Source organism: Rhinolophus sinicus, linkage group LG15 (assembly GCF_036562045.2).
Source record: "Rhinolophus sinicus isolate RSC01 linkage group LG15, ASM3656204v1, whole genome shotgun sequence".
Lineage (NCBI taxonomy): Eukaryota > Metazoa > Chordata > Mammalia > Chiroptera > Rhinolophidae > Rhinolophus > Rhinolophus sinicus.
The window spans coordinates 1,124,858-1,142,569 of record NC_133764.1 but is presented as its reverse complement, the minus strand read 5'-3'; the positions used below and the strand labels follow the sequence as shown (position 1 = coordinate 1,142,569).

At 59.1% G+C, this 17,712-nt stretch overlaps 1 protein-coding gene across 7 annotated transcripts in view; it reads left to right on the top strand.

The window, feature by feature from the left end:
• RAI1 (retinoic acid induced 1) overlaps positions 1-17,707 on the top strand; it is a 118,586-nt gene extending 100,879 nt beyond the window's left edge. For all 7 annotated transcript variants that reach the window (XM_074319793.1, XM_019715716.2, XM_019715717.2 and 4 more), the window contains 4 exons: positions 373-5,893; positions 10,130-10,223; positions 15,677-15,726; positions 16,237-17,707. In XM_074319793.1, coding sequence (XP_074175894.1) covers positions 389-5,893; positions 10,130-10,223; positions 15,677-15,726; positions 16,237-16,251 — 5,664 coding nt within the window. In that variant the 5' untranslated portion in view covers positions 373-388 and the 3' untranslated portion in view covers positions 16,252-17,707. The remainder of the gene's footprint in view (positions 1-372; positions 5,894-10,129; positions 10,224-15,676; positions 15,727-16,236) is intronic.
• The last annotated feature ends 5 nt before the right edge of the window (positions 17,708-17,712 follow it).

The window sequence follows — 17,712 nt, the reverse complement described above, 5'->3', positions numbered from 1 at the left end:
CAACCACGTGGAGGGTGGGATGGCAGCTCAGGGCAACCTGGCACCGGGCAACTGGTTTACACCTCCTTCCCTCTCTCCCTCCGAGGCAGCCATCCTTGGCAAGGCTCAGCTGCAGGCCATGTCGGCAGGAATTACAGAGCACACCTCCCTGACACAGAAGTTGTCAATATGTGCACAGCTGGTGGGAGGCTCAGGCAAAGGGGGGACTGTTAAGAGCTTCAGGGAGAGGGCAGGGCAGAGAGATGGGTGGGAGGCAGGCTTTCTGAGGTGAAAGGAACTGGCCCATTTGAATTTCTCTCCCTCTGCCCCCTTCCATGCCCGTCCTTCCCTCCCCTCCCCGTGCCTGCTCCTTCTCCCCTTCTGTTTTCACAGATAACCAGCCCGAGTCATGCAGTCTTTTCGAGAAAGGTGTGGTTTCCATGGCAAACAACAGAACTACCAGCAGACCTCACAGGAGACATCACGCCTGGAGAATTACAGGCAGCCAAGCCAGGCCGGGCTGAGCTGTGACCGGCAGAGGCTGCTGGCCAAGGACTATTATAACCCACAGCCGTACGCGGGCTACGAGGGCAGCGCCAGTACGCCTGCCAGCACTGGGCGTGGAAGCAAAGGGCTGCCCTCGCAGCAGGCCCTGCAGGGGAGGCCAGCGTTCTCTGGCTACAGCGTCCAGGACAGCAGCCCTTACCCAGGCCGATACTCCGGCGAGGAGAGCCTGCAATCCTGGGGGGCCCCTCAGCCACCACCCCCCCAGCCACAGCCCCTGTCAGGGGGGGTGGGCAAATATGATGAGAACTTGATGAAAAAGACAGCAGTGCCCCCAGGAAGGCAGTACCCGGAGCAGGGTGCCCAGCTGCCCTTCCGGACTCACTCCCTGCACGTGCAGCCCCAGCTGCCACAGCCCCAGCAGCCCTTGGCCTACCCCAAGCTCCAGAGGCAGAAACTGCAGAATGACATTGCCTCGTCTCTGCCCTTTCCCCAGGGTGGCCACTTTCCCCAGCAGTCTCAGTCGTTCCCCACCGCCTCCACCTACTCTACCGGCCAGGGTAGCGGGCAGGCAGCCCTCTCCTATAAGAGTTGCACAGCACCGTCTGCCCAGCCCCACGACAGGCCACTGAGTGCCAGCGCCAGCCTGGCCCCGGGCCAGCGAGTCCAGAATCTGCATGCCTATCAGCCAAGCCGCCTCAGCTATGACCAGCAGAAGCAGCAGCAGCAAGCTCTTCAGAGCCGGCACCATGCCCAGGAAACCCTCCATTACCAAAACCTCGCCAAGTACCAACACTATGGGCAGCAAGGCCCAGGCTACTGCCAGCCAGACTCGGCTGTCAGGACCCCAGAGCAGTACTACCAGACCTTCAGCCCCAGCTCCAGCCACTCGCCTGCACGCTCCGTGGGCCGTTCCCCGTCCTACAGCTCTACCCCGTCGCCGCTGATGCCAAACCTGGAGAGCTTTCCCTACAGCCAGCAGCCACTCAGCACCGGGGCTTTCCCTGCAGGCATCACCGACCACAGCCACTTCATGCCCCTGCTCAACCCCTCCCCAACGGACGCCGCCAGCTCTGTGGACACCCAGGCTGGCAACTGCAAGCCGCTGCAGAAGGAGAAGCTCCCTGAGAACCTGCTGTCGGACCTCAGCCTGCAGAGCCTCACGGCCCTGACCTCGCAGGTGGAGAACATCTCCAACACGGTCCAGCAGCTGCTCCTCTCCAAGGCTGCCGTGCCACAGAAGAAGGGTGTCAAGAACCTGGTATCCAGGACCCCGGAACAGCACAAAAGCCAGCACTGCAGCCCCGAGGGCAGCGGCTACTCAGCCGAGCAGGCGGGCACGCCGCTGTCAGAGCCGCTGAGCAGCACGCCGCAGTCCAGCCACGCCGAGCCGCCCGAGGCCGACTACCTGAGCGGCTCGGAGGACCCGCTAGAGCGCAGCTTCCTGTACTGCAGCCAGGCCCGCGGCAGCCCCGCCAGAGTCCACAGCACCTCCAAGGCCAAGCCTGAGTCCGTGTCCACCTGTTCCGTGACCTCTCCTGATGACATGTCCACCAAGTCTGACGACTCCTTCCAGAGCCTGCACAGCAGCCTGCCGCTCGACAGCTTCTCCAAGTTTGTGGCGGGCGAGCGGGACTGCCCGCGGCTGCTGCTCAGTGCCCTGGCGCAGGAGGACCTGGCCTCGGAAATCCTGGGACTGCAGGAGGCCATCGGTGAGAAGGCCGACAAGGCCTGGGCCGAGGCGCCCGGCCTGGCCAAGGATGCCGGCAAGCCGCCCTTCGGGCTGGAGAACCACAGCGCCTGCCTGGACTCCGTGGCCAAGAACGTGTGGCCACGGCCAGGGGAGCCAGAGGCCCTGCCCGAGTCCTTACAGCTGGACAAGGGCGGCAACACCAAGGACTTCAGCCCAGGGCTGTTTGAAGACCCTTCTGTGGGCTTCGTCACCCCTGATCCCAAGAAGACCTCTGGCCCCCTCTGCTTTGGCACCAAGCCCACCCTCGGGGCTGCCACTTCAGACCCCACCGCAGCAGCTTTTGACTGCTTCCCGGACACAACCACCGCCAGCTCAGCAGACAGTGCCAACCCCTTTGCCTGGCCCGAGGAAAACCTGGGGGATGCTTGTCCCCGCTGGGGGCTGCACCCCAGCGAGCTCACCAAGGGCCTGGAGCAGAGCGGGAAGGCCTCGGACAGCATTGGCAAGGAGAGCTCCCACGAGGCTCCAGCCTGCCTGGGATTCCAGGAGGAGGAGCCCCCTGGGGAGAAGGCCGCTGTGCCCCGGGACGCGGAGCAGGAGGAGGCAGACAGGGTGAAGGAGGAGGCAGGCGGGCTGCTGCAGTGCCCCGAGGTGGGCAAGGCTGACCGGTGGCTGGAGGACAGCCGGCACTGCTGTTCCGCCTCCGACTTTGGGGACCTCCCGCTACTGCCACCCACCAGCAGGAAGGAGGACCTGGAGGCCGAGGAGGAATACTCTTCCCTGTGCGAGCTCCTGGGCAGCCCTGAGCAGAGGCCCAGCATGCAGGACCCGCTGTCTCCGAAGGCCCCCCTGATGTGCACCAAGGAGGAGGAGGTAGAGGTGCTGGACCCCAAGGCCGGCTGGGGCTCCCCGTGCCACCTGTCCGGGGAGTCGGTCATCTTTCTGGGCCCCACTGTGGGTGCCGAGTCGAAGGTGCAGAGCTGGTTTGAGTCCTCCCTGTCCCACATGAAGCCTGGGGAAGAAGGGCCTGATGGGGCACTGGCTCCGGGGGACCCTACCACCCTGACCCCAGATGCCTCCTTGGCCCAGAAGCCAAATAAGCCTGCTGTGCCCGAGGCGCCCATTGCTAAGAAAGAGCCTGTGCCACGTGGCAAAAGTTTACGGAGCCGGCGGGTGCACCGGGGGCTTCCTGAGGCTGAGGACTCCCCTTGCAGGGCACCAGCTCTGCCCAAAGACCTCCTGCTCCCTGAATCCTGCACAGGGCCCCCGCAGGGACAGATGGAAGGGGCAGGGGCCCCAGGCCGGGGGGCCTCAGAAGGGCTCCCCAGGATGTGCACTCGCTCCTTCACGGCGTTGAGCGAGCCCCGCACACCCGGGCCCCCAGGACTGACCACCACTCCTGCCCCCCCAGACAAACTGGGGGGCAAGCAGCGAGCCGCCTTCAAGTCGGGCAAGCGGGTGGGGAAACCCTCCCCCAAAGCGGCATCAAGCCCCAGTAACCCAGCCGCCCTGCCTGTGGCCTCTGACAGCAGCCCCATGGGCTCCAAGACGAAGGAGACAGACTCGCCTGGCACCCCGGGCAGAGACCAGCGTTCCATGATCCTTCGGTCCCGCACCAAAACCCAAGAGGTCTTCCACTGCAAGCGGCGGCGGCCCTCGGAAAGCCGAGTCCCCAACTGCCGCGCCGCCAAGAAGCTCCTTGTCAACAACCATCTGCCCACCACATTCAAGGTCTCTTGCAGCCCCCAGAAGGAGGGCAGGGCCAGCCAGCGGGCAAGGGTCCCCAAGCCCAGTGCAGGCAGCAAGCTCTCTGATCGGCCCCTCCACGCACTCAAAAGGAAGTCGGCCTTCATGGCACCAGTCCCCACCAAGAAGCGGAACTTGGTTTTACGGAGCAGCAGTGCCAGCGGCAGTGGGGGGCACGTGAAGGAGGAGAGGGCCGAGGGCTCCCCAACCCTCTTCAAGAGGATGTCTTCTCCCAAGAAAGCCAAGCCCACCAAGGGCAATAGTGAACCCACCGAGAAGCCCCTGCCCCCAGAGGCCCCTGACGCCTGCCTGAAGCTGGCCTCGAGGGCGGCCTTCCAGGGGGCCATGAAGACCAAGGTGCTGCCACCCCGGAAGGGCCGGGGTCTGAAGCTGGAGGCCATCGTGCAGAAGATCACCTCACCCAGCCTGAAGAAGTTCGCGTGTAAAGCGCCAGGGACCCCTCCCGGAAACCCTCTGAGCCCGTCCCTCTCTGAGAAGGACCGTGGGCTCAAGAGTGCGGGGGGCAGCCCAGTGGGGGCAGAAGAAGGTCTTTTAAACGTGGGCACTGGGCAGAAGCTCCCAGCAGCTTCGGGGTCCGACCCGGTGTGCAGAAATACGGCCAACAGATCCTTAAAAGGCAAACTCGTGAACAGTAAGAAATTGTCCTCGACTGACTGTTTCAAAACCGAGGCCTTTGTGTCCCCGGAGGCCCTGCCGCCTGGGGGGGCTGCCCTGGCACCTAAAAAGAGAAGCCGGAAAGGCAGGGCTGGAGCCCTGGGGCTCCCCAAAGGCCCCCTGGAGAAGCGGCCCCATCTAGGCCCTGCACTGCTCCTGACTCCCCAGGACAGGGCCAATGGCACACAAGGTGGCAGTGAGGACAGCTCTGGGGGAGGAGGCAAGAAGCCAAAGATGGAGGAGCTGGGCCTGGCCTCCCAGCCCCCCGAGGGCCGGCCTTGCCAGCCCCAAATGAGGGCGCAGAAGCAGCCAGGCCACGCCAACTATAGCAGCTATTCCAAGCGAAAGCGTCTCACTCGGGGCCGGGCCAAGAGCTCCACCTCCTCGCCCTGTAAGGGGCGAGCTAAGCGGAGGCGGCAGCAGCAGCTGCTGCCCCTGGATCCCGCAGAACCTGAAATCCGCCTCAAGTACATTTCCTCGTGCAAGCGGCTGCGGGCAGACAGCCGCACCCCGGCCTTCTCGCCCTACGTGCGGGTTGAGAAGCGAGACGCGTTCACCACTGTCTGCACTGTTGTCAACTGTCCTGGGGAGGAGCCCAAGCCCCACAGAAAACCTCCGTCCTCGGCCTCCTCTTCCTCTTCCTTGTCCTCCTTAGATGCGGCCGGGGCCCCCCTGGCCACGCTGCCTGGAGGCTCCGTCCTGCAGCCGCGCCCCTCTCTGCCCCTCTCCACCACCATGCATCTGGGGCCCGTGGTTTCCAAGGCCCTAAGTACCGCTTGCCTTGTTTGCTGCCTCTGCCAAAACCCAGCCAACTTCAAGGACCTCGGGGACCTCTGTGGGCCCTACTACCCAGAACACTGCCTCCCCAAAAAGAAGCCAAAACTCAAGGAGAAGGTGCGGCCAGAGGGCACCTGTGAGGAGGCCTCACTGCCCCTGGAGAGAACATTCAAAGGCCTTGAGTGCGCAGCTGCCGCCGCCACCATCGGAAAACCCCCCAAGCCTGACGGCCCAGCCGACCCGGCCAAGCAGGGCTCACTGCGCACCAGTGCCCGGGGCCTGTCACGGCGGCTGCAGAGCTGTTACTGCTGTGACGGTCGGGGGGACGGTGGTGAGGAGGTAGCCCCAGCCGACAAGAGCCGCAAGCATGAATGCGGCAAGGAGGCAGCAGCAGAGCCTGGTGCAGACACCCAGGAGCACTGGGTGCATGAGGCCTGTGCCGTGTGGACGGGCGGGGTCTACCTGGTGGCCGGGAAGCTCTTTGGGTTACAGGAGGCCATGAAGATGGCCGTGGACATGGTAAGAGGCCCGCCCAGCGGGGCTGGGAAGCTCAGGTCTCGCAGGACAGGCAGGCAGACGATCGGGCAGCCCCCTCACCTCTCCAGCTCTATGGTTGGAGCCACACAGGCCCACAGTGACAAATTCAGATCTGTGGAGTTTGGGGGGAGTTGAGGCACACCCCAGGCTGAGCGGGACACATTCACTCAGCCCTGTCCCAGACGGCCGTCCCACTGTGGCCCTTGGCTGCCTGCAGCCCAGAGTCCACCATACTCACCTGACATCTTCCAGCTCCACGGCCCACCTGACCCCACTGCTCGTGTAATCAGCAGAGATGCTGATGCTGAGACCCCAGAAGACGAAGGGCCTCCCAGAATCGAATGTCAGGGTGGCCTGCAAAAGCAGGCTGCCCCAGCTCAGGTACCTCTGAGTTGGAGCTGGGGGCCGACGGGACAAGCTCCTCAAACAATACAAAGTTGGAACATGTCCCCTCTGCAGGACACCCTCATTGGGCAGGGTGGTCCAGGAACCTCACAAATGATCCTAAAATGTCCCTTCAGGGGCTCTAGTCACTGAAGTCTGCGAGCAAGAACTTGGGCTGGCTTCTTGGTTCACACCCCAGCGCTGCCCCTCACTCACTGTGTGACTCTGTGCACAGACTTAACCTCTCTGTGCCTCCGTTGCCTCATCTCTGAAGTGGACTTATTAGTTCACAGCGCAGAGGGGCCGTGAGGATTAAATGAGTTAGTGCCCATGAAAGTTATTCAAGCCATGCCTGGCCTGAGTGCTGTTGACATTCCTGGGTTAGAACCAGTGACAGCGGCAGAGACCACGTCGACACCCAGTGTTACTACCGCTTGGGTTACCACGGGGCTCACTCCCTTGTGAGGGGTGCAGAGAGTGTGAGAGTAAGCAAAGAGCCAGGAGGCCATTTGGAACCCCCTTACGGCAGTAGTCAGCAGAAGATGCCTGGGACAGAGCAGTGGGGGCTCAGCATTCTCCCTGCGGCTTGTGTTCCTGCCCCCCCCCACACACACACACACATTCAGGGCCACGCTCCTGTGCAGCTACGGTCCCTGGCACTGCAGCACTGCCCCCGCCCCAGCTCTGGGGACCCTTGCCCTCACCTGCTGGCCCCACCTCCCCATGGCCCTTCCCCCTGCCTGCATACCTGCTCCTTTGTTTCTACCACCACCAGCACCCCCCACCCCCCACCCCCCAGCCCCTCTGACCCGCCTGAGCTGACTGTCTGCTGTGGGGCCATCGTAGCTTAGATGGCTGCAGCCATCGATGCTGCCCGTGCTTCTCTGTTTCCCCACTGACCTGCCACTACCCAGGAACACTTCATGCCCAGACAGCCTGCCCGCTGGCCTCCTGCTTGAGTAAGGAAGCCCAGCCCCTATGGGACACCTGCCGCTTCCCTGAGCCCCCCCCAGCCCCGTATCCTCCAGACAGCAGCCTGCAGGCCTTGGCGTGCTCCCTTCTCAGTCATTTTCCTCTTTCCTGCTGCTTTCCACTCTGGTCACCAGCTCCTTCCCCGCCACCCTGCAAACTAACACTAATCCTCAGACCCCCAGCCCCTCTCCCACTGTTACAGCCTGGCTCCTGAAAGCTACCACACAGTCCTTGGCTTTGTGTGCTTGCCTGGCTCTCAGTGAGCCCTTGCTCCCCTGACACACGTACCCCACCCACGGCATCTCCCTGCTGCTCCCAAGGTGACTCCGGCACAGTCTGAAGGGCCTCCCTGCCAGACGGGTGGTCCTGGGCCTTGCCCAGGTGTGTTCAGCGGGGCTTGTTAAAGCAGCCACTGGACAAGCAGGCCATGTCCACAGAACACCCGGGAGAAACGGGCAGGGTCCAGGCTTCCCAGGATCACCGTTTGGCCCCCTTGCCTCCACCAGCCCAAGCCTTCTAGGGCCGTCCATCCCTGCCAAGGCCCCTCCTACCTCAGCAGCTCAGTGGCAGCACACTCCCTTGGAGTCATGCAGACCTCGCTTCAAATCCCAGTGCTGCTAAGGGTGGGTTCTGTGACCCCAGGCAAGTCACTGTCCTCTGAGCTTCCGAATGCCAAACCCCATTAGCAGAGTTTTGGGGCCATACAGATGGTCTCCTCCCCAAGCGCAGCCAAGTTCCCAGCCCCCAGCCCGAAAGGCCTGTTGGCACGTTAGCCTCACGTCTGCTCTCTAGAGGAACAGAACTACAGGCCCCCAGGGACACCCCTTTTCCTTCTATGTCCTCTCCTGGGAACCCCACACACAACCTGCTGTTCTGAGCCATGCCATGCCATCCCCACCTCCTGGGACGTGTTTCCCAGTCTGCCCAGAGCTGAGCCCTCACGCAGCACTGCTGTGGACCCCATCTCCCCTCCAAGTGAGACCTGGCCGTGGATGCAGGTGTTTGGCTGTGGCGGCCATGTTACGCTGGTAGCATCTGCCGACGCCCCAGTTTCGGCCCCTCCTAGCCTGGGATCCTTCGGAAGGTTCACAAGCCATATGCCCTCTTAGAGCAGGAGTGCTGGGATCAGAGGGCCTGAGGCGTCCGTCTCCCTGTACCTCCATTTCCTCACACCGAAAACAACTGCCACAAGGGTTGTGAGGGGACCTCAATGCAGGTGAGGCCATTCGCCAGAGGGGTCCCTCTGGCTGTGACCCTTTAACCATCCAAACACTCGGGGGCCGCTTGAGGGTGGGACGTGGGCCTGATGGAGGGCCCCCACTCCTTCCTCTCCCCTTTTTGGGCCAGGAAAGGGGACGTGGGGCTCCAGACCCCAGTGGGGCTCAGCCCTGACCACAGGGCACCTGCCTATCCAGAGGCATCGTGTGAAAACCTGATGTGCCAGGAAGTACCCCAGCCCTCACCACGCACCGCCCCACTCTCGCCCCTGCTTGGTGACAGGGCACATCCCAGGCCTTTCTCAGACGAGGCCTAGGAAAGGGAGGACTTCCTCGTCCCCAGCCTGTCCCAGCTGCTGGGGTGGGTGTCCCTCAGGCCTGGGCCTCGAACAGAGCCCAACCCTGCTCTGAGCAGTATGGGGTAGTCTTTGCCAGCCTGTGCCCCAGCTGGGCTGCTGGGCTCAAAGCCGAACCCAGATACTTAGGAGCTGTCTGTCCTCAGGCAAGTCACTCAGCCTCTCTGAGCTCTCATTGAAAACCTGGGTAAAATAACTATAATACCATTGTCAGAAGGTCATTATGAGGAGGTGGCTTCCAAGCATGCCTGGCATATCATAAGCTGTTGTTAGTTGTTACGGTGGCTTAGCATCTGGGCATGGGCCTGCCACCTTCTCTATTTCCCTCCTGCACCTCACTCCCCCACCACTACAGTGAGGGCTATGGTCGAGTCTGCATGATTTGAGGCCCAACCTGTCCCTCTCCAGGCCTCAGGTTGTGCTTCCCCCTTCCAAGGGCCTTGTCAGACTGTCCTGGCCACTTCCCCCTCCAGGCAGCTGGGGCAGGCACGGGGCAGCCCCCAAGCTCAGCAGACCACAGTTTCGAGACCCAGAGTGGGCCGGCCACCATGCTGGATGGCATAAGATTTATGTTAACTCAGCATCTCAGGATTGGCTCTGTCATCTCCTTGCTGGCCCTAGGAGGGTGAATGGCCCGTCCTCAGATGGCCCAGCGGCTTCTGGGTTCGGTGCTTGTTCTGCCAGAAAGGGTAGGAAACCATGCTTACTGCCTTCACTGTTGCCTGGGGTGGGAGCCTCAGTTACACCATCTGTGAAGTGGGGTCATGAAAGTTACCTACCTTGAGGGTCATTGGGAGGAGTCAGTGGGTGAGGACACGTGCATGCAGAAGCACCACAATCCCGGCTCACGGCCATGGTCATACTGGTGACTGGCAGCAGGAGCTCTTGTCCACTGGGCACACAAAATCTCATTTACTATTCACGGCCCTCCCATAAGGCAGGCACCATCCCAGTGTGCAGCCGAGGCACAGAGTTGGAGTGGCTCTGCTGAGGTCATGCAATGCAGAGCCAGGATTTGAACCCAGGTCTGTGTGAAGCCAAGGCCCATACGTTTACCTATAAGTAGCCATCCCCCTTCAAGAGGGTCCCCTCCATCAAGGCAGCGGCCCAGGGGCTGCCACAGAATCAACCCGTGGGAATTTGCACACAAGCTGAGCCTCTTTCCAACTGATGTTTAAGGACCGTTCCATGAGAAAGAGGTGGGGACCGTGGTGGGGGTGCTATCTGTAAAGCCCACCTGCCCGGCCCCTCAGAGGCAGTCTCACCTGTCTTCCCTCTCTCCTTACCAGACTTGTTCCAGCTGCCAAGAAGCCGGGGCCACCATTGGGTGCTGCCATAAGGGATGTGTCCACACCTACCATTACCCGTGTGCCAGCGATTCGGGTAAGAGCCAACCCGAGGGGACACGAAGGCCCTCCAGGGGAATCCTGAGCGAAGCTCCTCGGACCCAGCCCCATTTGAGCCCTCTGCCATTCCTCTCCAGCCCTAGCAATTCTTTCTCTCTCTCTTTACTGGCACCTGTGCTAGGCAATACTAGGAACATGGAGATAAGTCAGTCCCCAACCACCCTCTTGAGGAATGCCCAGAGACGTAAATTACAAGATGGAGAGCTGTTTGAAAAGCTGTCATTGCCAAGGGCTGGGGAGGATTTCAGGTCTCAGAGAGGATAGGGTACTGGGGCTGGGGCTTTGAAGACTGAATAGGAGTTTACTAGGGAAAGAAAAAGGGAAAGGATGTACTTCAACAGCAAAAACCAAATGAGATGGGAGGAGATGAGGTTCTAAACAAACTGAGGCCAATTCATCTGTTGGCTGCAGGGAACAATTGTAAAAGGTTTTAACCAAGACTCAGAGACATACCTTATTTCCTCCAAAGAAAGATATCGTTAATGGTGGAATTTTAGTCTTTAGGAAGACAGTATTTTAGGGGGGCTTAGAGGCAGCTTTGGCCTAGATTCAAACTCTGCTGGCCTTCTTCATATGTGGACTTGGCAAGTCCACTGATGTCTCTGCACTTGGTTTCCCCATCTATAAAAAGGAAGATTGTAATAATCTCTCCTTTCCTGAGCTGTTCGGAGCAGGGAGTGAAATAATGAACTCTGCCCATCAAGTGCAGCCTAAGTCCTATTTTGGGGCCAGCCCCCATGACCTCTGTCTTCCCCCCTCCCTCAGCTCTCCTTACCCTCCCCACTCTGGCCTGGAACGTGGGTGAAGTTATGACCCTGCCTCATGGAAGACGCTCCCACTGCCTGGGGACCAGCTGCCCCCCTTCCCACCTGAATGCCTGCTGGCTCTGCTCAGGGCAGAGGCCCCTCCCTGTGCCCCGCTGGTCCCGCTTGGCTCCAGGCCAGCCTCAGCCCCAACCAAGCCACCCCCAGGTGTGCACACAGAGTGATGACAGTTCCTTGGCGAGGGCTGAGGCGCTAGCACCCTGCAGGGAGGGAGCTATTGGGAACAGGGACTTGGGCTTCTCACTGGCTCCACCCTCCCACGCTGAGCAGTGTGAACCAAATTTTAACATGAACTCGGCCGCTTATCCATTCACATGGCCTTACTCCCAGTAATAGCTACCACAAGTTGCATCCCTTCTACAGTGATTCATGTAGCACCCACTCCGTGCCAGGACCTGTATCAGGCCCCTGCACTATCTCCAGGTGCATCTTTATGACAGGCTGCCTTACCGATGGCCACACAACACAGCATGGACAGAACCAGGGCGTGACTCCCTGTCTTTCTTGCTCCACATCCCATGCTCTGTCTCCTACCCCAGTACTGTCCAGTCCTTTGAGGGACTCACATTTGACTGGGACCGACAGGAAAACCATGATTTTTGCCCAGTTATGGAGACCAGACACGGAGGGAATCCAGGAGGCCTTCCAGGAGGAGGCAACATTTGAGCCAGGCCTGCGAAGGTCGGGGAAGGTGGCCAGCAGCTGGTTAATGGTGGGATGTATCTACCAGGCTTGGAGCAACAGAACTTTTGTTTCAAATAAAGTCTTAAAAAGAGTCCCATATAAAAGGGATCTCTGCAGAACCTGGGGATTGTGACAGGAAGGAGGCCTGGAGGCTGGGAAGATGAGACACTGACACGATCAGAACTATATGTGACAAAGAGCTGATGGACACTGGCAGGGGGTTGCCGGGTGCAGGTAGAGTCTGGGTCCCAGAGACTTCATTGGCACAGAACGCACAGGCCTTGGTGTGATAGATGAGGGAAAGGCGGTGTCCAGCCTGATGTCCTTGTGCGGGCAGGTCTAAGGCAAGATGCTGATAGTGTGCAAAGTGTGAGCAAACAATACAGTGAATGTTCAAATTAAAAAAATTATTATAGTAAAAGACACATCACCATTAATCTCCCTCAAAATACACCCCCTTGCTTAGAACACACTTATGCCATCGTTCTTGCCACTTTCTGAAGCAGTTCTGGAAGTCCTCTTTCGTGAATGTCTTTAGTTGTGCTGCCATGGCTGCCTCGATGTCCTGACTTGATTCAAAATGTTTACCTTTCATGGTCATTTTGACTTTGGGGAAGAGCCAGGAGTCGCACGGTGCCAGGTCCTGCGATTAAATGGATGAAGACACACCGTCATGTTTTTCTTTTTTCTTTTTTAACTTGTATTTCTTTTTAAGTGTGTTTTTTCAGGATCCATCAGCTCCGAGTCAAGTAGTTGTTTCAATCTAGTTGTGGAGGGTGCAGCTCACAGTGGCCCATGTGGGGATCGAACCGGCAACCTTGTTGTTAAGAGCACTGCGCTCTAACCAACTGAGCTAACCAAACACCCCTACACCGTAATGTTTTTATTTGACAGAAATTGCTGTGCCAGAAGCGATGTGTGACATGGAGCCTTTCCGTTGTGGTCACAACATACGGTGAATGCTGCTGCCGAGTGCCATCCAACGGAAAGGCAGGGCTCTTCAATACAGGAAGTGGCGCATTGAACATTAGTAACAGTGTGTGACAAGTTTTAGCTTGTTCAGTGCAGTCATTTGGATGTGAGCTACGGTTGAGAGAAGGTGTTTTAAAGTGTGCCATAAATCATCCTCCATCACAACGACGCTCCATGTCACACATCGCTTCTGGTGCGGCAATTTCTGTCAAAAACATTACGGTGTGTCCTCACCCACCTTATCCCCCGGATGCGGCACTGTGCGACTTCTGGTTCTCCCCCAAAGTCAAAATGACCATGAAAGGTAAACATTTTTAATTGATTCAGGACATGGAAGCAGCCCTGACAGCACAACTAAAGACACTCACAAAAGAGGACTTCCAGAACTGCTTCAGGAAATGGCAAGAACGATGGCATAAGTGTGTTCGAAGTGAGGGCAAGTATTTTGAGGGGGATTAATGGCAATGTGTCTTTAACTGTAATAAGTTTTTTTTATTTAAACACTCACCATATTGTTTAATCACACCTCGTCGATTACTTGCTACTGCAGCTGAGCTACTGGCCCTCCCAGGCCCAACTTTGTTGCCTAACCACCAGCCCTTCATTATCTCTCATGTGGGCACAGGGCAGCTGGCAAGTTGTCCAATGAGCTCATGTAGATGGCCGTGGTCAGCTGTGTGGTCAGCTGAGGAAGGACGATCTCAAACCCCAGCTCGGCCAGCTCCTCTCTACTCCATGTGCCCTCATCCTCCAGCAGGCCTTGCTTGGGACGGCACAGTCCCTGTCACTGCGTTCTGCTGGCCAAAGCACGTCCATGTCCAGCCCAGAAGCACAGGGTGGGGAATGCATGGCGCCTGTCCTGGATGGGAGAAGCTGCAGAGCCACTGCAGAGGACAGGTGTAAGGAGAGGGCTTGGGGCTGTTTGGGCAACCTGTGTACCACACATGGCAGCTTCTGTGCAGGCAGTGTGCATTTGAGATCTGTGCAGACGTACAAGGAGGTAGCTGGAAGGCGAAGGAGGACAGGACTTCAGGCCGCAGGGAGAGCTGGGCATGGCCGCTCTGCTCAGGCAGCAGTGGTGGAGACTGAGAGGGAATTGAGGGAGTGGGCCAGGCAGGCAAGGGTCCCAGGCCTTTGTTAGCACCTTACACCTACCTAACTGGGTCTACCAAGTGGGGGTCAGGCTCTCAGACCGCAGGTCAGAGGCTTGCCTGCCTCTGCCCTTCCCCACTGCCCTGGCGCAATACCCCCCACCCCCCCATTTAATCCTGTAAAGAAGCACCATTGGAGCTAAGCAGTGACTCCAAAGGGCTGGCAGAGGACGGCACATAGCGGCTTCCTCTCTGAACCTTTCCACATTCAGGCCACAGGTTGTCAGCTAGGTCCCAGGTTCCCCAGGGGCAGCCACCAAGAGAGTGGTCAGGAACTAATAACCCCGCTCTTCCCAATGGCTCCCCTTCTCACGTCCAGTACAGATTCTGGAGGATTGCTGAGCAAGCTGGTTTTGGAAGTGGTGACCTCCTACGCTTTGCATCTGGCAACTCAAGTTCTTGACTACAGGACCTGTAGCCGGATGGTGTGTGTGTGTATGTGTGTGTGTGTGTGTGTGGGGGGAGTTGTCCTGTGTGTGCTGTGGAGTAAGTCGGGGGTTTTAGCCCAGTGCACTTTGGAAAGTGGATTCAGTCCCAGAACGATGTCTGGCTTGCCTGCTCTCAGGGAAGGGGAAAAGCTGATGATGCACTTTCAGCTGCTGGCCCTAAAGTGCAAAAACTCACGGGCAGTTTTCAGGCCTGAGGTCCCCCAGCTTCTAGCAGGTAAGCAGTAAAAAGGGGAGGCAGCCTTAGAGAGGCCTGGAGCCGTCCCAGGCCTGCTGTCAAGGCTACAGATCCCTGCCTCCCCACCCTGCCTACTAGCCACCATGCTATCAGCACAGAGCTACTGCCTGCATCCCAGAGCCACCACTTGTGGTCACAGTATGGACGAGAGGACTGCCTCTTTGGCCAGCCTGAGCTTCTGGCTGTTTGTGGGTTTAGCATTTATTCAGAACAATGACAGGTGAGGCATTGGGAGGGAGGCTCACCAGGAGGTGGTGGGTGTTCTGGGGGCGGGGGAAGCCAGGGTCCCCCTGGGTGACAGGCAGGAGAGTGGGGACTCACTGAGACATCAGTGCGCCCCTGGGCAGAGGTGGGCGTCAAGGACTGGCCATGCTCAGTCATCCTCTCTGCTTCCCGAGGGTGGGCAGTGGCGCGGGCTCTCCTGAGACCTGTTTGCTGCCCCCGCCCCCACACGTAGGCCTCACAGGAACAAGTGCACACACTGGCCGTGGCTTACATATACCCTCCTCAGCAGTCCCCACAATGGACACACAGTAGTGGTATAGTGCCCATGTGACAGATGTGGAGATCAAGGCTTAGAGAAGGAGCTGACACTCAAATCCAGACCCATAACTGCAGTGTCCAGTCCATCAACGTGCATTCACTGGGTGTCAAGGCTTCTTCTAGGGGCTGGCCACGCACTCAGGGAAGAGGGCAGAGCTGGTTCTCGGGGCTTGACTTCCAATGGGGCAGAGACCTGAGCAAGTAATTGGTACATCGATCACTAGGAGGCAGTGACAAGTGTGGCCAGGCACAGTGTGGCGGGGGAGGGTGGAGAGACTGGGGAGTGAGGTCTGCTATAGCTAGGGAGTCAGGGAAGGTCTCCCCAGTGACGAGCTCCAGGCGAGGTTGGGTCAGAGGAAAGACGGGGAGAGAGCGCATATGGAGGCCGAGGGCCAGAGCAACTGCCAGAGAGTGGATTGTGGAGGAGCTCAAGCAGAGTCTGGCTTATTCTTTGCAAAGAACCCCTGCAGCCTAGGGCCTCAAGGGCAGTGGGGCCCCCTTCCCTCCTGCCCCCCCCCCCCCACAAGACAGCAGCAGCTCTCCTAACCATGCAAACTTCTCTTTGGTCACAGGTTGCATATTCATCGAAGAGAACTTTTCTTTGAAATGTCCCAAGCATAAGGTAGGTGACCACAAGCCTTCCCTGGAAGAGGTCTAGCCTGGAGAGGGGCCCCTCCCCACTTACTGCCCTGCAGACCAGACCCCCAGCAGGGCCCAGCCCCTGACGGAAGGAGTTCTCACCCACCCCGAGGGGCACCAGCCCCCACCTGCCCACTGCAGGCCACCACCTCTCCAGCCTTAATCCGCTGTTACTCAGCTGGTGTCTGGGCTGGTCAACAGGTGATAGAGACCACTTAAAGCTGGCAGGTCTCAGGTAGGAGACAGAGGGAAGGCCAGCAGGGGCATGGGACAGTGGACACAGAGGGCAGGGTGGGGGCTAGAAGAAAGGAAAAGCCTGACTTGGGGCCAGCTGCCACCCGCAGACACCAGCCCCACTATCTTGGCGCTGGGGCAAGTGCAGAGCCTCGTGTGGGCGGGGCCTGGGCGGGCGGGTCTGGGGGAGGAATTAACACCTTGCACAGGTCCACCACCGTCAATAACGGACGTTGGGGCGTGTACTCTTCTCCTGCAGAGGCTGCCATTGTAACCCACCCCAACGGCTGGAGAAGCCACCGGAGCCCGCCTGCCCGCTCGCGCCGAAGGAGAGAGGCCGCCTGTGCAGCCCCCGGGCCTTTTGAGATGCTCCCAGAGCGGGCCTAATGCCGATCCTTGATCCGGACCCCGGATCTTGGATCTGGCTGCCTAGAGCTGAGACGTGCGGTCCCGGGTTGGGGAAAAAACAGGTTCCGGAGCCGCCCGCTCCCGAAACCGGACGCCACAGGGCGTTCCTGGCCCCCTCTTCCCCCACCCCGGGCCTGGCTTGGGAAAGAGAAGCCTGTGAAGCAGCCAGGCGCCTTGGGGCACACAGGTTCTGGCGTGGGTGGGAGACGCCTTTAGCGTGGAGACACGTTTCTCCACTGCGAATTCCCAGACGACGTGGCACACATTACCCGTGGGTGCAGCGGCCACCTCACTCGGTGCAGCGGGGTGCCCTGGGGATGGGGGTCCAAAGGGCCCTGGAAGTGGCAGAGGGCGGCTCCTGGCTCCTTGAACGAGGCGGGGGCATACGGAAGGGGGGGTTGAAAGAGGGCTAGGCCGGAGCGGGGAGCGGCCGGAGAATTTGGAATAAACCATTCAGAACGCGCCGCAGCGCCCTTCCCACCCAGCATTTGCCAAAACCTTGCGGTTTGGGCAGAGCCAGGGGAGTCTAGGGCCCATGCTCGGGATGTGAGCTCTCCGGGTGTAGGTGGGACTGGGGCACTCCTTTGGCTTCTGTTTGCCCTTTTTCCAATCCACCCACCCCTGGAGCCCAGCCTCGAGAGCAAAAGGAAAGGAGCCTGAAGAACGCGCCCCCAGCGGACGGCTGGTGCGTGCGCGTCCCTGCACGACCACCCGGCTCCAGGGACCGCAGCGCCCTCAGCACCCCACTCAGCACGGGAGCAGAGACCGCTAGATTCGTGTACAAACCTGTGTACCCCTCTATGTTACATAGAATGTATATATGTTGGGAACATGCTCGCTTTTCCTTTGTGTCGCTGCCGTGCCTCTTGCGCAGCCCTCAGCACGGGGCCCTTGCCGGGAAGGGGGCCACAGCGATGTCCCCCCTTCCCCACGAAGCCACCACCGGCCCAGGCCAGTCCCTGCCAGTATGTCCGCCTGTCTGTCGTCCTCAGCTCTGTCCACGCTTCGATAGGCCTGAGGCAGCCCTCAAACGGGGGCACCCTAGCAACTTCCTGTACATATGACTGTAAAATGGTAAACGTTGTGTATTATATCCGGCCTCGTTATATAGTGTATATATATGTATACATATACATATATATAATATATATGAAGACTGTAAATGTTAAGACGACTAGTGTTCTTATTAGTATATTGCTTCACACTGAAGATTGTGTGTATCGAGCTGTTTCTAAAAGATGTTTATTTTCCTTAAGAGTAAAAAACAGTCATTGCATTCAGAAAAAAAAAAAGTCAATAAAGATACAACAATTGTTTTGGAAGTCTG